The 25007-nt window shown below is 44.9% G+C and overlaps 2 protein-coding genes and 1 non-coding gene across 6 annotated transcripts in view; 2 read left to right on the forward strand and 1 right to left on the reverse strand.

Moving 5' to 3' along the window:
• Positions 1-25007, reverse strand: part of LOC147206881 (alanine and arginine rich domain containing protein) — a 68439-nt gene that overhangs the window by 19801 nt on the left and 23631 nt on the right. For 3 of the 4 annotated variants that reach the window (XM_086109324.1, XM_086109322.1, XM_086109323.1), the window contains exon 1: positions 234-729. In XM_086109324.1, coding sequence (XP_085965450.1) covers positions 234-433 — 200 coding nt within the window. In that variant the 5' untranslated portion in view covers positions 434-729. Of the gene's footprint in view, positions 1-233; positions 730-9687; positions 9812-25007 lie in introns of those variants that run through there. The other variant, XM_086109325.1, reaches the window with a different exon arrangement.
• cdkn1cb (cyclin dependent kinase inhibitor 1Cb) lies at positions 5086-7489 on the forward strand. The gene is made up of 3 exons (XM_086108193.1): positions 5086-5727; positions 5833-5944; positions 6834-7489. Exons 1-2 carry the CDS (start codon positions 5229-5231, stop codon positions 5940-5942), a joined length of 609 nt encoding a protein of 202 aa, XP_085964319.1. The 5' UTR covers positions 5086-5228; the 3' UTR covers positions 5943-5944; positions 6834-7489.
• Positions 20807-20893, forward strand: trnay-gua (transfer RNA tyrosine (anticodon GUA)). The gene is given in 2 exon segments: positions 20807-20843; positions 20858-20893. It is a non-coding gene; the product is annotated as a tRNA-Tyr (tRNA).

A 25007-nucleotide genomic window follows, 5' to 3' on the forward strand; every position in this document is an offset into this window, starting at 1 on the left:
AATGAGCATATTACAGCGGTCGGGGGTGGAGTAGGTAACTATATTAAATGTTGATTAACGTTCGTACTAATTTCAATAAAAGTTCTGAAATGGCTCACTCGTTAGATGACAATAATCGTGGTTTGAAGTAATTCGGGAGAATTTGCTCAAATTTAGACTTTCGGATTGATGATTAGCATGGCTGGATATTCTGAGGTGTAGTTGAACAAGAAGAAATTGGAGCCCTCACTGACCTGTTGTGCTTGTCCAGCTGATTGACATCATTGCTCTTGACGAGATGCTCCAGCTTGGCCACATCTCCGCGCCAGGCAGCCTTGAGAAACTTGCCCAGGTCTTTCTCTTTCACCTCGTAGCCCACAGAGAGCGCGTTGCCCCTGTCGGCCGTACGGGACGGCGATTGTTTCTTCTTGGAGAAACTGAATAATTTCTTCATGCTGAAAGCTTCGCCGCTGCTGTCTGTCTGCGACTTAAATCGGAGAGAGGGGATCACCACTCGCGCCTCTCATGCCAGACAAATAATTGAGACGTCCAAAGCGGATTAACCTCGGGAACCGTCGTTGGAGTACGACTTCGTTTGACGCGACTTTCCGAAATGCGGCCACGTCGAGTCATGTCGCGCAACTTTACCGCTCACGGAGCGGAATAATTGTTTTTATTTGAATGGAACGCTTCATACGAGCCAAGGAGACCGCCACAAGTGGCGCTTCAGCGCTGGAGTGCAGACGTTCTTGCGCATGCGCAGGCCCCCTATTTCTTCTTCTACTCTAGCTTCATTGACAGATTTTATCCAGCAATTTGCACTACAGCGCTACCCTCCGTTCCGGAACGAAATAATTTAATACGTGAGGAAATAAAATGTATTTACTGCCTTATCCTTCCACTTATTTTACGTTATAAAAACTACATCCCACAGTTCGCAACTTAAAGAAAATGTCACAAAAAATGCTTACACGAGTTAATAATAATAAATGATACGCAAAAACCAAAAATCACGACATGATATCATGAGATGAACCTTACGATAAGTATCACGATATTGTGGGGAGGTCGGCAATATGAAAAAGCTTACGTACAAATATATTATCTGTTTTTAAAAAATCAGAGGAATTTAATAAAATGAGACAATTCGCTGCAGACCACCTCTCATGGCATTTTATTGTCTGCGAAACCCAGTTTGAGAATCAGTGCAGTACAGTACTCTACAGTGGAAGAAAGAATATAAAATCCCGTGACGTTCTTGTATGAAAAAATATAGATTCCACGTGATTATCACAAAAAATTAATTAAAAAAACAGCATACTTTACAGCTGAAAGAATACACAGATCGTACCTACCGCTAACTCAGTGGTTATCAAACTTTTTACACCAACTACGGCTCCAAAAAAACTTCACTCTACTAATACCGCCGACATGACAAACAACAAAATACCACCATTGCCATTGCTGCTGGTTTTGTTTTTGTTCTTTTTTTTCCTACATAGTCACAGTTGGGGTCGGAAAAGTCACTAAATTAACAAAACTGAAAATAGCTTGCTGCTCTACTTACTGAGTACTGTTTTTATGTAATTAATGTATTGTTTGAACTGCATTTGTTTCTATACGTCTGCTTTTTACATTATGTACAACACTTTGTATGTAGATTTGGTTGTTTTTAAATAAAGTTGAGTTGAGGATGTAACCTGTGGGCCGTATTATGCCCAGGTCTGCTCTCATCCCTGTGACTGAAGTGTATTCTATTGTATGTGTGATATCACTGCGAAACACTACATCTGTGAGTACGAAGAGCCACAATGGCTGCAGTGGATCGTAAACTGTAGTGGGAGGCTTTATAATTAAGGAATAAATGAATGGCGGGAGTAGCCCAAGACTTCCGGGGTCTGTCTGGGAGCTGACTGATCGTGTTTGACTACATGCAATTAGCTTCCTGAAACAAACAAACAAAAAAACCTTCCTCACATACGTGCAAAGACAACACATTTAGCACTCATTGTTTCTTTAGATGCAGGTATTTTTCTTTCTTTTATTGTATCCTGCCTCCAACGACAAGAATCCAGAGCTCATTGTTGCCGCAAGATCTATACTTACAGACCCGCTCATATATAATTTGGCAGAGTGGGTCATTACCTGAGGAAACAGAAGCTAACTCATTGAGGAAACCACTTTAGTTGGGTGTGTCCCAGTAGGTTGTCCTGCTTAAAAGGCCGCATGCAGTTTTTACAGGGATCGAATGGCCATCAGTCCTGCTGCCAAAGGGCCTGGTGGTGTTGCCCGCAGCCTTTCGACATCAAAAGGCAAAGTTGGTTCAGGTCAGTTGTGGATGTGTGCGTGTGTCTGAGGGTGGAAGCACAACACACACCTGAAAATTATAAGAAAAAGCAAAAACCGGATGCAAAATCAACGCTAATGTGTTCCAACAACAAGCGTGAGGAAACATCTGCTACTAGTTGTTCCTTTTGTGTCTCATGCAGACGGAGGATTGTGGAGGGAGGGGGCGGGGGGTGGAACATAATACGCCAAAGTGGACTCTTTTGGGTGTTTATTTGAGACCTTAACCTTCAAATGCCTATAATTAGTGCTTTGACATTTAGCGTGTGTGAGTTTTAAGTAGAAAGTGCAGGCAGGGGCTGGCTACCGGGGTTATGGGACATCCACCTCTTCCATTTGCACCTGCAATTTTTGGGGGCATCATGTTTATGTGCTTTTCCCCGGGCATCAACTGTAACAACTGTGTTCCCTTTGTTTAGAAAACACAAACAACCGTCGCCAACATCACTCAGGCGCAAACGATTCCAAGGTGCCCGTGAGGCGTTTTGGTTTTGAAAATAATTATAATTCAGTACTATTTTTCATTTGCTGACCAATGACAGTGGGATAGGCGCCAGCAAGCCCGCGACCCTCGTCAGGATAAAGCGGATTAGAAAATGTACGGACAGATGGATAGTTTTCAATGAAGTGCAGTTTGGTTTTGCCACATTTGGCCACTAGACGTCGCCGTGGCACCACGCATGAATCGACTGTCGCGACAACTCTGGCGTTGCGGTATTGCAGCCAACCGTTCACTAAAATGACAATTGATTTGATCTTGTCAACATAAACAACCATTAAATCACGGATTAGAAATACAACCAATAAAAATATTTAATCAAATCAAAGTCAATCCATTGTGAAATAATGGAAATCCATCCTTATCGAGAGTTTTGATTGTTTCAGCACAATGTGAATGTCGATATTTTTTTAAATAACACCATTACACCAACGCGAGTTCAATTCTGAGATCTGAACCTGTATGCAGGCCGAAGGCAAAACAGGATATTTCACAAAATTACGTCATATTGCGTGAAACACACGCGAGCGAATGAAACGTTTACCAAAGTAGTTTCTCACTTTGTATCACCGGAGTTGCTCTTATGTTTTACACCGCTGGGGGACGCTGTGTGCCCACCATCCAACAGGAAGGCGTTGGCCGTCACTTTTTTTGTTTTTCTTTGCACGAAAGCACCTGAAGTTAACACAATGGAGAATCTGCCTGGGGGTTTATGTAACCTGGTTTGGATTCAATTGAAGATGCATACATTCTAAGATGTAATTAAATCCCAACCCACGCGAGTCTGTTCCCACAAGCATTTGGCACACATTTGGTGTGGTTATAATGCAACTCTACTACTACTGCAATACAGCACACTTCAAAGCAGGTAGAAGGTGTGACGAGAAGCCTCACAAAAAAAAAAAACAGTATTGTATGCATTGTGTAACGTCAGCCGGTTGTTTACGTTCAGGTTGACGCTGAGCGTAAGGAAGTAAAAAAAATGTCAAGAGGAGAGGTCTGACGTTGCAAGAGTGGAGTGAAGCCTGGAGGCAGTGCTGTGTTGTTGTAATATGGGAAATACTGATACATCTAAAAAATAAATAAAAGCATTCTTTTTCTGATGCCAATGGTATTTCATTGATCTGATCATTTATCAAATTATATAATAAGAATCTCTCAAGCAAATAATGAGGGTTTGGCACTCAGCTGTCAGTGGTGGCAAGTAAGGAAGTACAAATACAGTACTTTATTTCCCCTGTAATTAAATGCATTTTTCAGGTATCTGTAGTTTACTCAAGTATTGCCACCCCCCCCCCCCAGGACTTTTTACTTTTATGGTGGTGTAGTCTGCTTTTTTTGTCAATACGCAAAATGTACTCCTTCGACTTCTCTACTGTGATTGGCTGGTTGATTGATTGATTGGCTGGTTGATTGATTGATTGATTGATTGATTGATTGATTGATTGATTGACGTAAACTAACGAGCAATAGCGAAGACTACAACAGATTTGGAGATTTTTCCAATCCATGGCCTTAATTAAGAGAATTGTTTTGTGTGTGTGTGTGTGTGTGTGTGCGCGCGCGATTTAACACAAGTATATGTTCTGTTACGTGAATGCATAGTGTGCATACTTTTGCTGCTCTGTCTGCTATACTGTATGCCTGAAAAGCAGTGTTCCAAATAGATTTACTGCAATGTATGCGCCCCCACCCTTCCCAAAAACAGCCTCCCATTCAAATCAAAATTCCTCTTCCCTCAAACTGCTCTCTGAATTTTGGTAAAACCCCTCAGGTAATCATTTTCATATTCAACGTTACTTGAATGAAATTTGGTCATTATAGTTTGGCTTATGCTAAAAGATGTCGTCACAACAATCTATATTTATATTCACTATTAGATTTTTGTTGGTTTCTGTTTTTTTTTTTTCATGGAAAGCTTCCAAGCTGTAAATTCCCGGAATTTTACAACCCCATAAAGTATATTTGGTCCTCTTTTAATGCCCGCAACGGAAATGGAGAGGCAAAATAATGAAATGCTCTTCCGCTTTTTGTGACATCTTTGCTTGGTTGTGTGCTGTGAAATAAATGTTTTTGACGATTGGGAAACACTGCGTGGAGGCAGCGCGTAAACACGCGGGCAGCTCAGTGTGTGTGTGTTTGGGGGTGGGGGGGGGGGCGTGTACGTATGTGTGTTTTGGAGGCAGAGGGGGGTTGGACTTGAAGCAGCCAATCACGACGTCGTCCGAGGTGTCGGCTCTGACTGACGGCTTGACTCGAGGTTATATACTCTCTGACTTTTACTAGCACGGTACATTTAAACACAAGCGCGCAGTGTGGAAAACACACACGAGGAATCCGCATTGGAAATCTTGTGCTTATTTTTGTTTTTGTTGTTTTTCAAATCGCTGTATTTTTGTGCCTTATGGGGGACATGTCTCACGCCCAGTTATCGAACCTCGCCATGGAGAGGCTGATGGCCCGGAGGACCTTCCCCTTCCACAAGCGCACCGGCGTGTGTCGGAACCTCTTCGGACCGGTGGACCACGACGAGCTGAGTCGGGAGATGAGCGTCAAACTGCGGGAGATTTCCGAGCGCGACCGGCAGCGGTGGAACTTTAATTTTGAGGCCAACACCCCCCTGGATGGAGACTATGAGTGGGTGGAGGTCTCCTCGGACAGCACCCCAGCCTTCTACCAGGGCTCGTCCCAGCTCAGCGTGCCCGCGACGCCCGTCAAACTGCACCCGGACGCGCTACAACGTCTGGCCGCGCCCGAGGGGAGCGCCGGCGCGCCGTCCGAGCTCAACCAAGAGAACCGCGCGGACAAGCTCAACTCCCGGAGGTCGGCCCACAGACGGGCCCCTTGTGGCGGACAGAAGAGGCCGACCACGGCCCCCGCGGATAACAACACGCACATCACAGGTAGGTTGAGGCTGCATCAGGGCTGAATAATCATTAAATGATACTACGGGGCGAAATTTCGAATTTAAGAACGCCGCCTCCAATGTTCTGCTTTGTTGCGTTTAGATTTCTTCGTGAAGCGAAAGAGGGCCGCGGAGAGAAAGTGTGTGGAACTGAGCCATCATTCCAAGTCTCCCATTCCCATGGAGCAAACCCCGAGGAAAAGGATCCGTTGAAGGTACACTTCTAAAAACCATTTCAATGCCTATTGCTTACTTGTTAAATCCTTGAATTACATCGTGTTATTTAGTACAAGTCAAGACTGTTCTATCTGGTCTTTTCTCTTTCACTGCCCAGCCTGGACCGTGTTGTGATTATTTCAGTCAGTCATTTTGGTTGTTAAAAATCATTATCAGGCTTTTTAATATGATCCCTTTCGACTTTATTTTGAAGATCAATACTTTTTTGCTTCCAAATCGAATTTTCATTATATTTACTATATCATTATTATTAGTCGTCTTAAGGCCGTTTACCTGATCTTTGTCTGTTTTATCTTGAAAATCATAACTATTTACAATTTTTGGGACATGTTACCGATTTCAGTAGGCAAACATTTTGTCGTATTTCATCATTATTGTCATCTACATGAGTCGACTGATCAATTTTGCTTTACTTTGAAAATCATTATCGCATAATGGGTTGTGTTGGGGTGATTCCATCTGGTTATTTCAACGATTTTATTTCAAAACCTACTATGTACTACGATGGGTGGTGTTACGGTTATTTCTTGAAGCTTTAAATAATCAATTGAGGTTCAAATTTTTGTTTGTTTTCTTCGCCGTATTTTGAAAGGATTTAACACGTCCCAAAAAAAGCGAGGTGTGTGTGTGGGGGGGGGGGGGCGTGAAGGGGAGGTTGAGGAGGGAGGGCCAGGGCGGAGCGATAGTAAGGTGGAGTGGGGGAAGGGTATGGCGTCACGCGCTGTGGCGGGAAAAAAGGGTGCCGCCCCCTTTGCTGATCTTGCATCCTGGCGAGGCAGACACTCGTCTCGCTTGTTGTGTTTCTACAACTCACAATTCGAGGACAACTCACAATTTTCTTTTTCCCTCCCCCCCCCTCCTCCTCAGGTGGATTTTTGCACTACTGCTTGCGCGGGCATGTATGACGGAGGAAGGAAAGAAAAGGAGGAGGAAGGGGTGAATGGACGATACCCGGCGGAACCCCCACCCCGCCTCCCCACCCTGGTGCGGTGGAGCAGCGCTGGCCAGACACCGGACATCCACCACCGGCCTCTCAGGATTGAACCGGCCGAGCTCTCGGTGTGGGGAGTGATATTTTTTTCTATCCAGTACAAATGTAGCATTCATTGTTGCTGCCACTCGACAGTGTTTTAACATCTGTGCAATCCGTAAGAAAAAAAAAAAGACTTTCAATTGTCTACACTGGCCAAAAGTGTACAGCTTTATAGAGACATCAGCCTATAATTGAGTAATGTGTCGTTGGGTTATATCTTCTATGTATATTTTAAAACCTATTTTAACTTATAATTTATTTATGTTTCTTTTATACGTGTTAAGTGAATTCTTGATTTAGCCTTACGGCGTATGTTATTTTATTATTTTTCTATTGGTGGTGTATTTGCAATCATGTAGCTTGTAGCCTACACTAGTTGTCTTTGTGTCTCTGAGCCATTTTTTTGGGTTAAACATGTTTGTTCTCCATGCAAATGCTATCATGAGCAAAAAAAAAAAAAGTGAGAATAAAATGTTTTTTATGAAATCAACTTTTGCATTTCTTGTCACTGTTCTTTCCTATTGAGTGACTGGATTACACTCCATCCACAGAGGGACTCAGGTGCTGATAATATACCTTGTGCGAGTGGGGGTGGTTTTTTTTTTAAAGGGGCCTGTATTGAGACTTGAGCAGCATGGCAGCTGTGGGATATAGGCTGGGATTTAAAGGCCCTTTGGCCCTCTATAGAAGCAGCAGCTGCCTTTGGATCCCCGCATTGTCCGCAAACCGAGAGACTCCCCCACATGCAGCCGCACTCAACGAGCCCCCTAAAAGACCCACTCACACACACACACACACATACACTCTGTTTACTCCACTGTGGATACACGGGGCGTGGAGACCACCTGCCAGAGCTGGAAAGGAGAAAAACCTCAAGTCTTTGTAATTGGGCTCTTCTATTGACACGTAGCATTCAGCGGGTCATACTTGTAAGTTTACACTAAAATGAAAGAAGCCAAATGCGCAGCGAGCGCATGATGCGTCCGTCAACATCGAAGTGTGGCGTCGCAGCTTCCACTGAGCTGTTTTTACGGAATCGCTTGTCAATTCTGTATCCGAACTATAATACTGTCGACACAGGATATAGCCCACGTAGCATTATGTCAAATAGTAAATAAGTCACAATTAGTCGCCAGCATCCACGTAAAATAACAGCCTCCCTGTTTCTCGCAGAATCAGATTAAAGTTAACCTCCAAGCCCATTTGAACAGCCTTTCGATGAATTCATGTGGCAGTGCGTTATTATTCCCCGCGTAAGTATTGAAAACGGGCTTTTCTTATGTGAAGATGGAGTCTTTCATGGCGACGACTGTTTGCGCAGACCGGCATATAATCGCTCCGCATGTGTCAGTGCTCCTGAATCGACGTCACACAAAAGACGTCAGCAAACCTTGCGAGACGTTGGATCGGACGGCATCTAATTAATGAATCCAAAAGTCTCATGAATCACTTAAAGAATGAGGAGTGACGTTTTATTTCGTGCTGTTCTACTAAACGCAGATAAACATCTCGGTGACCTTGAAAGTCAATCATGTTTTTTTTTTTTTAAACACAACCCGTGTCAGAAAGGCTCTTCCGAGTTGACACGGCATCTTCTTTTAAGTGGAGTTTATTGACATATTTCCGTCCACGCATGCCCGGCCGCATTATGCTAATTATCCAAAGCGCGGCGCGATTGCTCGAATGGCTTTGACTGTGTGACATGATAAAAAAAATGGAGACTTTTGATGGCAAGGCTGACTTTGTCGGCTCTATGCAGCCATAAGCCGCCGGGGCTTGTTCTGATTTCCAACACAAAGCGCTCTCGCGCTCCTTTCTTTGCTTTTTGTTGCCATATGGCAAATCCATGTAGACATAGCCAAGACCCATTCAGTCAGCCACAGAATGTCCCGCATCAGAGAACAAAAGACACTTTGTCTGGCTGCTCCATTGATACCAATGGCCGAAAAAAAATATTATAATTAATCTATGGCTATATCCAGCTAATTAACGCCCATATGCCCGCGGGAAGCCGCGGGGGTCATTGAGTGGACTTTTAAAATCTCAATAGTTTACATGTTAAAGACAACAGCTGTTCATGTGTTACTTTAATGAAGTGATGGAGACGGGACACATTCGGGGGCTCGGGTACCTCCCCCTCGGAGTTAATGGGGGTCACCTTCCAGTTTTTCCCCTCTCTTCAGCTGTGCAACCACATAAAATACAATGCGAGCGCTCCTGCTAAATGCAGTTTGTCCGTCCGTCCGTCCGTCCAATTTTTCATACGTCTTAATATGAGCTATGCGCAGGAAGTGGCTGTTATGACTCAATTTGGGCCACTTTGATGGCCACAAAGGGAGAAGATGGCAGTTCTCACTAACAAGCCTTCAATGGAATATAATAACACAAGCAGCTGCCGATGCGGGGCGAAGGGGTGGGGATCACTCTCGTGAGGCCCTCGCCCGCCGTGTCCCATATGACCTTTGAACGCAACGCAGAAGTCTCGCGTTGGCGTATTTGTGCGGGATGCGTTACCTCGTCGTGGCATTTCTGCAATGGGATCGTTTAAGGGTATCACGAGCACAAAAACATGAAAAGTCAGATGTTAAAGTTCAGATGTTCTAGTGGGCTTTCCGTGAATTTTTTGGCCAAAAGTCGGTGTCGGTGCAAAAACAACACTGCTCATTGCCAAAAGAACAGCATACCTACAGTATCACGTGGTGGTGGCAGCATCATGCTCTGAGGTGCGTTTTCCGCTTCGAGAGCTGAGGCCTTCGTCAAGGTGGAGGGAATTGTGAACTGCTCCAAATGCCAGTCAGTGTGATCACCGCTGCTAGAAAGCAAAAAAAAACAAACAAACAAAAAAGGTCAGTAAAGCCTACTAGAACAGCAGACGTTTATTCGGGGTTAATCAGATGCACTTGAAATGATTGCAGATGTGTGCAACATGAGGTTGAATGTGATTGGAGCATACAACCACATCCCAGTTAAGAGTGGGTGTGCACACTTGTGCAACCGCATTATTTATGTCATTTATTTTTCATCCACCCTTTAAAACAGATGGACCTTTTCAGCGAAATTGTACAGGTTACAAGTCACATGAACGGTGGAAATTTTTGGGGGTACTGATTGATGTTGCGGGCGGCCCGGTAGTCCAGTGGTTAGCACGTCGGCTTCACAGTGCAGAGGTACCGGGTTCGATTCCAGCTCCGGCCTCCCTGTGTGGAGTTTGCATGTTCTCCCCGGGCCTGCGTGGGTTTTCTCCGGGTGCTCCGGTTTCCTCCCACATTCCGAAAACATGCATGGCAGGCTGATTGGACGCTCTAAATTGTCCCTAGGTGTGAGTGTGGGCGTGAATGGTTGTTCGTCTCTGTGTGCCCTGCGATTGGCTGGCAACCGATTCAGGGTGTCCCCCGCCTACTGACCGAAGACGGCTGGGATAGGCTCCAGCACCCCCCGCGACCCTAGTGAGGATCAAGCGGTTCGGAAAATGGATGGATGGATGGATGATTGATGTTGCTCTTTTTTCCAACAAAAACAAATGGCATTTGAACAGGGGTGTCTAAACTCTTTACATTTACCGTATAAAATGTATACATCCATACATTTCTAAATATATCCCCCAAATTGATGTATTTTTTAGATAGACACAGTGATTGGTGACGCCCCACGCAGAACATATCGCACTCCAAGTCCACAATGAATTGTATTTTTGAAAATAAATCAATAAATAAATAAAAACAGCTAAGCCGTATGACATGATACTCATTTTAAGGGCAATCAAGCATTCTGCATGTTTTGCTGTCAGCCAATAAGTAATAGAATCATTTTGGGGGGAAAAAAAACAATTAAGAGAGCAAGGAGGCATAGACAACGCAGTCCCTCGAATTGTTCCCCGTTCGAGCAGGACGCCGAGGCCTGCATCATAAACCGTTGTACAGTATTCACTTCTTGAGGAAGGCCCGCCAGTCCTTTCAACAGCAACCGAAGTGAATCCAATTCATGGTGCAAAAAATTGAAAAATCCAACCGTCATTTTAGAGCCCCCCCCCCCTAAAAAAAAAACTTAAAACTTTAAATCACATCCTCCTCCACCCGACAGCAGCACACAATTAGCGAGACCGTGTGCAATTAAATGCAGAAAGGAGGCAAATCGGGCCGGGAGAATTAGCATTTTCCATGACCATCTGGCATGGGCGCAGGCGAGCGGGAACAAAGGCGAGCTGCACGGAGACGAGAGGCGAGTGTGCCATCGCATTGACCTGCAAATGAGGCTTTGTCACAGAGTTAAAGCTCCCTGACCCCCCTTTTACACCCACACCTTCTTTTTTTTAAACCCTACAGCGTGATGAATGGGATGCTAAATTTAGCCTGGTGTTTGTTTTGAAAGTGCAGACCAGACGCTATCGGACACTTTTAAGTTGACGCAAGATTAAGCTCTACTTTAGCATTCGTCTAGTTAATGTCACCCTTTCTTTTTGTGATCTTTATAAAAATTTAAAAAAAATAAAAAAACACTGTTATGTTAGTCGACCTTCAAATTCAAATCAGAAGTCAAGAATTTTCAAATTTACAAAATGGCACCGTACCATATAGTATGAGAGCTCTTTCGGGACATTTTGGTTACCTTTCACTGCAATGGGAGATGGGGAAAAAATATTAGTAACAGGGTACGGTAGTTGCAAACCACTGCCAACTAAAACCACAAGAACACAACAATTTTTAAAAAAAATAATACAAAGTTCCAGTTTTTGTATATGACCCCATTAGATTCTGCTGGAAGTGCGCCTGTGAGAGTGTTTGAGTGGATTACGAATGTTTACCTGATTGCGATTTAAGGCAAGTCTCTCTCACACACACACATACACCCCCCCCCCCCACACACACACACACGCATTCTCTCTCTCTCATAGACACACACACACACACACACACACACACACACACACACACACACACACACACACACACACACACACACACACACACACCACGTGACTGCACGATCGAACAAAGGAGAGAAGTGTGTCTTTCCTGGACAAATAAACACTCCTAGTTTTGAGAAAAGGCCCCTCGAAGGGGGAAAAAAAAGCTGCAATCAGGCTTGAGCGTTTAGATTTTGTGTACAATTAAAATTAACAGTAGTATTTGTACTAATAATCAAAATAATAAATGATTAAATAAAGTGAAGAGAAAATTGGGGGGGGGGGATATACTGTCTGATTAACCTATTATTGTATTCATAACAAATAAGCCAAAATATACAAAAAAAAACGAGGAAAGGGTTGGTCGAGGTGAGGTTTTTAGTTCTTATACTGCTTTTTGATTTTTTTTTTCGCTTTCGATCACATCTTCTGTTACCTTTTTATATGTTCAATAAACAAACAAAGAATGGAGTACGTGTATGGCATTTAAACATCCTGTATGACAAATTAACTCATTTTATGACTATTTTTTGTGTTCCTTTCAAATATAAAATAAAAATAAAAACAAAAACATGTGTTTCAGAATTTAAAAAAAAAAAGCCGCACACACATGCACACGCACTCACAACTTTCACTCGCTTTCCATTTCCAGACTTGCCACAATGCCAATTTTCCCTTTTGCCCTCTTCTATCCACTTTGTATTCATGTCGGCGTTGGACAAAAGGGGCCTGCAGGCGGCTTCATCCACGCAGGAGGCGGCATGACAGGGAACTTGTGGCGGCTTTACAAAATATCTTATTTTCTGTCTCCTTTCTGTGTGTGTGTGCGCATGCGTGCTCGGCAAAGGATGTGTTCTTTGTTAAAAACATTCAAAACTGTTTGGGGTAAAAAAAAATAAAAAAAAAAAAAAAAGAAGAAATCATCTTGAATTAAATATTTAACGGTAGGACGATGGTGGCGTGTGTATTGAGATTATTCTCATGATAAGAGCTATGTTGTGAATTCACTGGCCAAAATATTAGGTACACCTGGCCGTAACAAGAGCCGATAGGAAGACAGCAATAATGCACACTTTTGAGTGACACGACAGTTTCATCGCAGGGGTTATGGTCCAAAAAGAGCCTGTGAGAAGTGAAATCTGTGAAGTGGGCGTCTTTTTTTTTTTTTTTTATTAAGACGGTATTGAATGGAACAAAAGGTTAAACTTTTTTTTTTTTTCAGGCCCAAGCATTTAAAAATAAGTAAATAAATAAATCGAAACGTTTTCTTCCAAACAACTGACAGTTTTTTAGAAACACTGCACAGAATGTTTCGTCAACATGGTGGGTTTGGGCACGGAGAAAATTTGGCAAGCTGTACAGCGATGAGGTGTGGAGCCTGTTCACACGAGTCGACAGTTCCTTAGCCAAGCAGTAAAAAAAAATAAAAATAAATAAAAAAGGTTTTTAAGTACACGCAAAAAAATCCGCAAAACAGTGAAGCCGAGAAGGAGGAAGGTTTTTATCGCGAGGGATTATTGTATCGTTATCGTTGTGGTTGCACTTGGTGGTATTTTGCTCTCCCAAAGATCATATAGCAAAAACCACATGCTTACGAAGATAGTTTGCAGTTGTTTGGAATGCATTTCTTCCTACCAAGAGCTATTTCTAATTTTGGGTGGCTTTTTGAGCGATGTCAGAAAGTCATTCCAACCCCCCCCACCACAGTTTGTGAATTGAATGAAGACATTCGCGGACGTGTTGAACTGCAAACTCGCATAGGAGCTAATACGAAGATAATTCAGCCCACGTTGCTGTTGTCGCATTTGATCAAATGTTTAGCTCCATGGTGCAATCTCTCATGTTGTGATTTTTTTTTTTTTTGGCGACACAACGGGCAAGATTTGGCCTCACTCGTGTTGCCGAAGAACCAAATGATTAGGAACAGGCCTCAGTGGAAAATCAATTGTCATTTTATAAAATGAAATGACAGTATCAGCTCCGGCCTTCCTGTGTGGAGTTTGCATGCTCTCCTCGGGCTTGCGTGGGTTTTCTCCGGGTACTCCGGTTTCCTCCCACGTTCCCAAAATATGCATGGCAGGCTGATTGGACACACCAAATTGTCCCTAGGTGTGAGTGTGAGCGTGGATGGTTGTTCGTCTCTGTGTGCACCTGCGATTGGCTGGTGACCGGTTCAGGGTGTCCTCTGCCTCCTGTTCGAAGACAGCTGGGATAGGCTCCAGCGTGCCCCGCGACCTTTGTGAGCCTTATGTGTGTTGTTTAAAGGCGTGCGGGCGAGTGAGTGGGGTTGACAGGCTGGTCTGCATGTGAACTTCTGAATGTGAGTGGCGGTCTACAGCAGCTTTTTTTTCCTAGTGATGTCAAAAACTCATCGTCCGACTCCATCTCGGGCTTTACAAGTCCAACGAGCGTATGCGGCTCCGCAGGAAAGTCGGGGGCTTTGCTCATTGTGGCGGTAATTGGGGCGAGAGGAGAGAGGAGGAGACAGATAGTGCCCTGACACTTGAGAAATGAGATCTAACTCCAGCCCAGTGCCAGTCCTGACCGCCCCCCATTCTTACCCAGGGCGCCTTTTGTCCGGAGCGCTTTCAGCCCCTCGGAGGCAAACCTGTTCCCCTTCACTTCCCGCCTTGCGCGGGGGATATGAGGCTTCTGTCAGACGTCTGCTGCCGGCATTTTTATCTCGTCCGTCCATCCATCGTGATGCGCCTCCTTCCTCTATTGGCGAGGCAGGTTTCTTCTTCCCTCAATCATTTCGCCGTCTTAAAGTTGGCGTGGAGGCCTCGCAGGCGGCGTTTCAGGCCTGGCCACACCGCTATGGGTGCAATGACTTGCACTAATGCTATTCACGCCTCACTTTTGCCGGCCGGCTCTTATGAAAAGGGCGGCACGGCAGCCTTTATGAGATACCCAACAAAGGGGTCATCATTCATCAGACTCAACAGCTCCGGTCCCGCCGCCGGTGTACCCCGGCGGCGGGTTTTCTAACCTTGTTGACGAAGATCTTGTTTTACAGGAGTTAAACTATGCAAGTCTAAGGACCCCTTTTTACCAAGTAGGCATTTCATGAACAAATACATGAAAAGGACTAATAGAGAACGAACACTGCTGTAGCTCTTGGTGAAGCGATCTTGGAATAGGATCAGTCATGGTGCTGTAAGTGGACTTAACCGTCCATGAAAAGCAGCGTAAGGCCTGCCGCACGGCGCAATGTGGAAAGGATCATCGCAAAACGATGACAGCTGGCGACTCACACCCGCGCATTCAGTGATGGAGCTCTGCATATCTGCATATACAGCAGATCGTATCGTACCGTTTTTAGTACGCCATAAAAACGTAGCAGGATTGTCAAGGGAAAAGCGCCACGAAGAGAAGTAGTGGGCGAGAGAAGTCATCACATGGTTTGAGGGCATGTTTTCAAGGTTGGGAAGGGTCTAATTGCTCCAAGAAAAGCCCACGGGTCGGTCCTCTTTTCGTGTCGTGCGGTCTCACCGTGAACATAGGGCGGAGTTTTCTTTCTTTTGGCATTTTGGCAAGCGTTCGCAGGTTGAAAGTGGCGTTTGCGCCGCTGTGGGCGGGAACACGGCCGACTTGTCAGCCATCCAATGGATGCGGCGCACGGGAGGCGTGCGGTTACGTGGCGGAAGGACGAGAAAATTTCCATTTGCGGATGTTGTAAAGTCCGCTACTGTGGAGTCGGCCATCGGAGACAGCTTTCGACCCGTAATCGGGTGTCCGTGTCTGACAACAATCCACTGCCTCCAGCCAATCCCCCCCCCCCCCCCCCCCGCTGATTGGTGTCCCGCAGTGAGATGGACGCTTAAGATGATAACAATAACAATAAGTTCCATGAATTGATTTCGACAATGATTCAGAGGGTTCGATGCACGCCTATTTACGAATGAAATATGATGATGCCCTCTCCACATTTCAGCGGAGGACAGAATCTGCCTTCCTGCTCTTCGATTGAATCCACCAAAATCGCTTCACACCACCTGCGCCACAACTTAGACCCGCTTTAACCCTGTGTAAAATGTCGTCCATTTTCTGTCACCAAATCGTGACATGTAAACGAAAACGTCTGCCGCAACGCCCAGCTTGGCGCGGCGTGGTCTGCCAAATTCCCAAACACGGTCAACTCGACTTTCCCCAGCACGACAATGAAGACGTGCCAGCTTTTACACAGAGGGCACATGCGCCTGTCTACGAAAATACGGGCCCCTAGTGTTCAGCGTCTGGCGCTGATATGAATTTATCAGGGAGCCGGCAGGTCACTGGGCCGCCATCAATCTCCTCTTCTCCCCCGGCTGCTCCTTCTCACGGGGGCCACGGTCTTTTGAGACCGGTTGGCAGCTCACAACAATACCCAGAATGCTGCGGGGTCTTGTCGCCCTGTCCTAATTTGCGGCTGCCGTCCCGGAGTTGAATTCAAGTGCCGCTAGCTGCTTGACCCGCCGGCTTTATGCCGGGGGGGGGGGGGATTAGCGACATCTTTTAGTCGCCACGCAGCGCAGAGCCAATGGGCTGATGGGCAGCCTGCAATTACGCAGCGGGGAAGGGCCCCATTTAGACGCATGTGCGCACACACAGACACACGAAATTGTACGTAGACGGATAGATGGCCGAGGAGGGAGAGAGAAGCAGCGAGGGCGGCTTTGATGAGGACTTAAGCAGAAAGGCAAAGCGTCTGTGTGTGTTTTGTGCATCCACATTGAAGCATTCAGTCACATTGTGCACGACGCCGTGGATGCATGCGGCTTACGGGTCCAGAAATGCCGCCGCGCCCCAACCAGCGTGACACACTGTGTACACAACGCTGGCAGACATGAAACGGCCACATGTCTACCAGGCAAATGGTAACGCGGGGAGGGGGTCATTCAAAGTGACCAATGTCCCACAGTGTGTGGGCTTTGCAGGGACCAAAACACTTCTTGGCAACACTGGGGAATGACTCAAAGTGTCCAGGATTAATTAACTTTTCCTTATTTATTTATTTATTTATTTATTTTAAACAAGAATCAAAGACGATTCGGATTTCAAGTCAAGAAAATTTTATTTATATGACCCGCAATCAGATAAATGTCTTAAAGGGTACCACAGGCCCACCCACGTTTTAACACATATGAACGACATCCCCTGATCTAAACCCCTCAGGAGGGCAAGGAAAAAAAAAACCTACTGTAGAAGAAAAAAAATCCATGTCACAATATTCATCTACTCTGATTATTAGGCGTTTTGTATTTCAAAGAAAATTGCAAAATGGGGCGTGTGTGAACTGGCCGCTTTATTAGGCACACCAGCGCAGCCTACTATCCAATACAAGAGTTGGATCAGTGTTGACAAAGTTGTATTGCTTAGTGGATATTATTGAATGATTTGCATTCTGTTTCATTGCGCGATGCTTTAAGTGCAGGTTTTCATAAAGAACAACACTGCAGAGTACAAATTTTGCTCGGCAAATTTTTGTTGATGTTTTTTTTTCGATGATAATTTGAAGTGAAATTTCCCACCGCGCGCACCTGTTACTCTTCCGCAGCGCACTTTGTTGGGACTCGGCCACGCACGGTATTCCGAATGGCAAAACCTGGCACCGCTCAGCACTGCAACAATTACACTCGTTGAAGGGCAGATGCACGGCCGCTTCTCCGTGAATGGGATGCGGGGTTCTGTACAACTGTACACGCACGTGTGCACAATGGCTGAAAGGCTGCGCCTCGAGCTGGATAACAACAGGCAGATATGCGGCAGGTCAAGCGCGGATCAGAATTAGCGGCGTCAATGGACGGCGCACAAAGCCCCCCGGCGATGGGAAAAGGGGAAATTGGCAAGGCGAACATGGTCCCCTGCCATCATCTTTTGCCGCCTCCCCATTGTTTCATAACAGATGCTATGTTCCATTAAGACGCCGTCAGCTGCACAAGAATGGCACCAAATTTGTCCACAATGGGAGACGGAAAAAGGGAAGGAAAAAAAAATCCGTACAAAGATGCACTCACAAGTCAGCACCAGACAGCACGATGGCGCTAGTCGTATGTTTGAGTTACGGCGGTACCCTGAGTTTCCAGTCTCATTCGTCCCATGACCGTGTTTGCGGTTTAAAATTCATTGAAATGAAGGGGAAGGCACGTGCCAACAAAAAAGATTTTAATAAGGAAAAATAGAACTCTATAATATATACTTTCAAATAAAGCAATAACATAACTACGTGTAATGTAAAAAAAAAAAAAAGTTTGTACATTCTGATTGACGCGTTCTCTTGTGTGCAATGTGGCCACGGGAAGAGAGAAGAACAAAGTCATGAAGCCAAAAACCAAGACAACTACTGTAAATCAGGAAACTACAGCGATATTACTTGTTTTTCACAAAGGGTTTTGTTCAACTGTCTGTCTAAATGTGTTGATGCACCGTTTGTGTTCAAATATCTGTAGCTTAAAGGGATGTAGTGACTATCGGTGCCTCTACGGTGCTTTGCATTGTGTGAGCCTCGAGGTTATTTTAGTGAATGAAAAGTAACGAAATAACTAAAGGTAGATTTGAAAAAAAAATCATTAACTAAATCAAATACAAACAAAAATGTTCTTAAAAAAAACTATATCTTCCATTTAAAAAATTAACTATAATGATAGCAAATATGTCCTTTGTTTTTGTACACACATGAACACATATATAAAATTCATTTTAAACGTATTTATTTTAGTTATTGGTGCACGTCGGTATGGAAGACAGGTCAATTGTAATTTACTTGACTTTATTACACCGTCCTTATAAATTAATATTCATTAATATTAATATTCCATACATTAAAAAACTAAAACTAAGGCCAAAACTAATACAAATTAAACCAAAAGTAAGACTTCTCGAAAAAAAAAGCTTTTAAAAAAGCTCTAAGAATGAATTAAATTTTTAAAAAAACAAACAAACAGAAATCAAGACATATATTTTTATAAATGAAAAATGCCAAACGGTTGACATTGAGCTAGCTAGTGGAGATCAAAGTTGTGGGGTTGTTTCAGATGCAACACAGAAAATGGATTGACAACATCTAATTCTCTTTGTCTTATGTTAATGTGTGATGACAGTTGACTTCAACTTGGAGTGGCAAGAAACAGTGTCAAGCCTGTTTTTGTTGAAGAGTTGTTTACTCTGCTAAACTGTTGCTTGTTGCGCAAAGAAGAATCGCCCCCCCCCCCCACCCCCCTCCCCGCCGAACACAAACGTATTCATCACCCGAGTCAGCCATTAGCCAAGCCGAATGTGAGACATCAAGTTTAATTACCGAAGAATGTCGAGAAATCAATCAAGGGCCGCATCCATCCGAAACATTTATTTTGTGCAATGAAACACTTTGTTTTTATTTCTTCCAGCGCAATGTTGCCGCTGTGGACTGCAAATTTCCCCAGTGTGGGACAAATAAAGGTTATCTCATCTGATCTTATCTTATTTTCCATCCCCCTATCACTATGGAAATGCCTCCCTCAAATACGACGACTACATTTTGCTCAGAGACCAACGAACACACTTGTCAGCTGCATGCCAGGCGCTCTGCAGGGCCCCGATGGTGGCCAACCGCATAACTCACTTATCTGTCCATGGCCTCTATCGGAATGCTCAAAAAGGCTTCTGCAATTCCCAGTGGAATGTCACCAAAAAGAGATGCGAGGCCGAAGCACGCCATCTGCCCTCGTTTCCCAGTCCGTGTCCCCCAAATATTTGGCGAGCCCCTTGGGGGAGAGCGCGGCTGGTGAAAGGCGGGCGAGGGTCGCAGAGGTGAGGCTTTGGAACAAAAAGATGAGCCGCTAGTCACGAATGAAAAGTACGGCTGCGGCATCGCTTTGATAGTCCCGAGTTTGATGAGTGGCAATTATAAAGATATGTTAAGTTGTTGTTGGCACATCGGGTAACCCTGAACCGGTTGCCAGCCAACGAACAACCATCCACACTCACAATCTCGCCTAGGGACAATTTAGAGTGTTCCATTAACCTGCCATGCATGTTTTTGGAAAGCGGGAGGAAACCGGAGTACCCGCAGAAAACCCACGCAAGCCCGGAGAGAACATGCAAACTCCACACAGGGAGGGGAGAGCTGGAGTCGAACCCGGAACATCCGTGCTGTGAGGTTGACGCGCTAACCACTGGGCCGCCCCAAGATATCGAGTGAATAAAAAAGAAACAATCAAACAAACAACAACAACAAAAAGCAGCACAGCCCTGTTCAAATGTCAGGTTTTTGTTATGTTAAAAAAAGAGATCAAAACCACCATGAATTCGATGCCCGGTACAACTTAACGCAAGTTTAAAACATTTTCCAGAAAGGAATTCAAAATCGAGAATGTTGTGCACATGTGTGCACACCCTCTTATTACAGAGATGCGGCTGCGTTCCAAATGAAACAATGACAAATGTTTCCCACAGACATTTTCTTACAAGAAGTCTTTGCGGGAGTTCGTCAGCCATCACGGCTTAAATGTCAAAAGTTTCTTCAGTTTCACTTTGCAATGAGGCTGATGTCCCAATACTTTTGTCGGTAAGTAATGAGGGCAGCGCAGGCGGCCGGTGGCACTTGGTGAGGGTAAGTGTGGGGGGTTTTTTTTTGTGTGTGTGTCAGATAGGGCCCATGAGTGAGGAGGATTCTGACTGCCGGTTCAAGGATGCCCCCATGTGACCGTTGTGTGAAGTCGTGGGCCAGCGGATGACAGACTTGTTGTTGCACATGACCTACGGCGGTACGACTCAAATGAGGACGGTGTGAAAATGGATGGTTGATTCGCTGGACCATTCATGTCTGGAGTGGAGAGATCAGACCAGCTCGTCAAGAACCAGCTTCCTTTGAGGTCTTGGGGCCTCTTCTGCGCTCTTTACTCGGATTTTAATCACCTTCAAAGTAATAAAAGTGAGTCTCCGTACCCTTCGATAGCTCAGTTGGTAGAGCGGAGGACTGTAGGGTTGCATACTGAGATCCTTAGGTCGCTGGTTCAAATCCGGCTCGAAGGAATAACTTTTGACACTACGGGGACGTCATCGTTGTCGATCTGGGCTTTTGCTCTTTACTCGGCCTTTAATCAACATTCAAGGTATTACAAGTGCTTCACTGTCGCCTTCAATAGCTCAGTTGGTAGAGCGGAGGACTGTAGGGTGCATACCGAGATCCTTTTCAGGGACATGTTATCAGGTTATAGGGTTAAACTGTATTCAAACACACACACACACACACACCAATGTATCATAAACAAACAACAATTATAGCTAATTTGATAGCGGCGCAATAGCTGCGGTCGATGGAGTGCAGCTGGAGTGACTTTTTAAAGCAGAGAGATTTCATCGCTCCGAGTGGCCTTTTGACCGTGGCACTAACAGATTCAATCCCCGCCTTTATTTTGCATCCAAGTGGATTTTCACCTCGCCGCCCTGCAAAGGAAAGCGCTAAGATTTTAAGACAGTGTTGGCCTGAGGAGACCCTTGCAGGATTGCGGGGAAAGGGGAAGGTGAGCAAAGCAAACCAACAAAAGCCCCCCCCCCCCGGGACGGAGATGTTTTTGTGTTTTTTTTGTCACAGACATACAAATGTATTGCTTTGTTTTGGCCTTTTTTTTTTTTTTTTTGGTCAGATCTGCATAATGAGCTGCCCCCTGAGTGCTTCCACTACTCGGACTGATAAGACGCAGTGATCAGAGGGCCATCCTTATCGTCAAGCGCAAGACATCAAAACTGTCCACAAATGTTTACAACGTAGCCCCGGAAGTACGTCTTGTATCTGCTTCCTTCCTGCCTCGTTAATCTCCCGAATCGTCTTCCTCTTCCCAAACTTGCACCGAGGAGGCCTGAGCCACCTCGCCCAACCCCCCCCCCCCAAAAAAAAAACGGAGGTTCATGAGAACAAAACAAGATGATCATGTGCGTGTTTTTTGTGAATTAATAATGCGGACCCAGGTGATTGTTTTCAAAATAGTGCAGCGGCAAACTACATGAAAATTGGAAGATCGGCTAGCGAGCGACAACAGCGGAGAAGAACAAGTATTTCCCGTGTTACCATCTCAAGAAGGGGAAATGTTAGCAGAAAAGAGACAGAGCAGTAAGAAAATGCACGTATGAAATGACGTTTGAAATGATGGCATTGGAAAGTGCAGTGAAAAAAACGTTTGTGGCACTAAATGAGTTAAAAAGCTTGAATGTGTTTTAAAGTGTGCGGGAGACGTAAAATGATTGCGCCGTGACATGTTTTCATCTCTTGCAGCTAGGTAAGGAGCGCACGGTATCCAAACGTTTAGTCTCTAATTTGACATTTGCGGTTCTCCGTCAAGGCTGTTTGGAAAGTAGTGGAAGGAGTACAAAGCGAGTGTCCTGGCCTCCACCCCCGCCTGCTGTGCATTTGCACGTGCTACAGCCCAGATTGCTCAACGGCGCAGGGCATTCAAGGTCGCCTGGAAATGAGAACACCGTCGGCCCCCCCAAAAGTGGGAGTGATTAGAAAGCCCAAAGTGGCCACTGACCTCGAGCTTTTTTTGCCTCTGGGGGGGATGGGCGGGGGTGGGGGTGCTTGATTTTGATTGATCTTTCATTCTTTTTGATCTATTTCTCGACCCACCCTCCAAAGTTGAAAAGCCGCAACGGAGAGCGTGTGAAAACATAGGAACATGTCAAAACGGTTTCAAACACACTTTTTAAACATATTACAAGTAGCAGGTTTACGTTGATACATTTTAACGATCTATCCTGTGATTTTTTTTTCCCCCACCGTGAATTGAAGATTGACCACGAAGGGCTTTATGTAGACCACGGGTGTCGAACTCGAGGCCCGCGGGCCAGACCTGGCCCGCCGCGTCATTTCATGTGGGCCACGAAAGCAAATCATGGGTGTCAACTTTCACGAGCTTTGCTAAAACGTGTACCGAAATGTCAAATTGTCATGTGTCATAAATTACGTTGAGATTTTGCAATCATTTTGTTACCCTGTTAACACTCACTCAAACAATAATCGAACAATAGATGATAGTTGACTTGACTGACCTCACAACTGGTCATCCAACAATTTGTTGTGTACAGGTAATAATATGACAAGACGTTGAAATATTTATTTCGTATTTAGTCCCCCCCGCCTACTGCCCGAAGACGGCTGGGATAGGCTCCAGCGTGCCCCCGCGACACTTGTGAGGATAAACGGATCAGAAAAAGGATGGATGGACTTTTCTTTGCTGCTTGCCACTTACTCGCCTCCTCCTCCTCCTTATGTTACTCCCACCACCTCCTCCCTCCATCCCGATTGCGGCACGAGCAAATCAAGGACGGACGGCCAGCCCGCTATTTCAGCCGGCCGACGTCTTTCTGCGCGCCGCATCTTCGCCCTGCTCTGCCGTCTCCTTTCGGGTCACTTTCACCCTGCCGCTCGTCTCCATTTCTTATTATAGCCAGCTGAGAGAAGCCCAGGGGTCCTTTGGAAGCGGGCCAGAGCAAACAGTGATATCCCAAACCCTCCCCAAAAAGCCCACTCCTCCTCCTCCTCCTACTCTCTGCGAACGTCCCTCCTCTGGCACTTTATTCACATCCAAATACACGCACGCACACTAATGCAAGCACACCCGGCAGACCGGGGCCCAATTCGTCCCTCCGCCAGGGGTACTAAATTTCAGGGTGAAAAAAAATGATGATGCAACAATCCAGCAAATGTTTCTTATCATATATCACAAGCGTTTGTGGTTCAAAAGATTTTGCTTTTCGGAGGTTTTATTCGGGCCCAACTAAATCGGTCTACTGCGGTGCTTTCGACAGAGTTGCCGCACCAACAAAAAATAAATAAAAAGTATTTGCCCTTGTACTTAAGTAGAAGTACAGCCAAAATGACTGAGAAAAATACGGACTCAACTCATTTACTTTAGTTGAAGTAAAAAAAAAAAAAAAAAACAATACTGACTGAAATGTACAGTGCTTGGCAAAAAGTAAAAATGTTAACTGAGCACAACAGGAAAGGAAAAAAAAAAGGAAAGAAAGTTCTTTTAATGACTGAATGGGAGTATGTGGGGTGGGAGGGGGGGTCCACAGTTATTTTCTCTTGCAACATTTCTTTAAAAATGATTGCTGGCTGGCGTAGGCGAGAATACTTGGCATCATATCCACAGTTTTCGTCCAAGTGACGATCCAACCTTTTACATCCATTGTCAAATTAAGTGCTCAAACATGTTGATTGTGCAATTCCTATTTATTTTTTATTTTTTTGCAAGCCATACATTTTCTCCTAAGAAATAGTGGAAAGAGAACCACAATAAGCTACAGTGGGGGTCGCATATGTATGTAATTTGGGGTTTCGACTTTGCAAAATTGCGTTGTGCCCAAGAAAAAAAAAAATAAATATCGTGTACATTTTTTTGGGAGGGAGGGGCGGGGGGCAATTTTCATTCGACCCCTTCATGGAACAACAATGATGAAATGAAACTTTGCCACACTGGAAAGTGTGCAGTTCGTAGAACAAAAGTACATGTGCAACAAAAGTGAGCGCACCCCAAGTGCAACCGTCCAGTCAGTTGTCCATCTAAATCAGGGGTGGGCAAAATTTTTGGCTCGGGGGCCGCATTGACTTTTAAAATTTGACAGAAGGGCCAGGTCAGCACGAGCTATGGTACATTAAAAAAAAAACTGCATTTGTTGACAGTCCATATCAAACATCAACAGAACAAAAGCATGAAAGTACGGTATTAATATACTTTTTTTAAATGACAAAAGTGTTGTTGATGACCTATTTTAGCCTGTGCATCGCTGCAGATGGGTTGTGATCAGACCAGTAGAAGTAGAGCGATACAGAGGTACTAGGTGGTCGAAAAGATTGTCCCGCCCCCCCCCCCCGTGTTCTGCAACTTCAAGTCAATGCGCCACCTGTCGGTGAAATGCCTGTCATTACAAGTCCAATTGAAATGAATGCAATCATTCACATCGAACCTTAATTGTGGACCAACCTTCGGCGGGCCGGATTAAAAAGACCAACGGGCCGGATTCGGCCCGCGGGCCGTAGTTTGCCCACCACTGATCTAAATCCATCGATAACGCTCACACACAATTTCGCCGCGGCCTTTTCTTTTGTATATACAGGTACAATGCGTATCGCCTAAATGATTTCCTG

Source organism: Hippocampus guttulatus, chromosome 4 (genome assembly GCF_054856545.1).
Source record: "Hippocampus guttulatus isolate MCC_2025c chromosome 4, RoL_Hgut_1.0, whole genome shotgun sequence".
NCBI lineage: Eukaryota > Metazoa > Chordata > Actinopteri > Syngnathiformes > Syngnathidae > Hippocampus > Hippocampus guttulatus.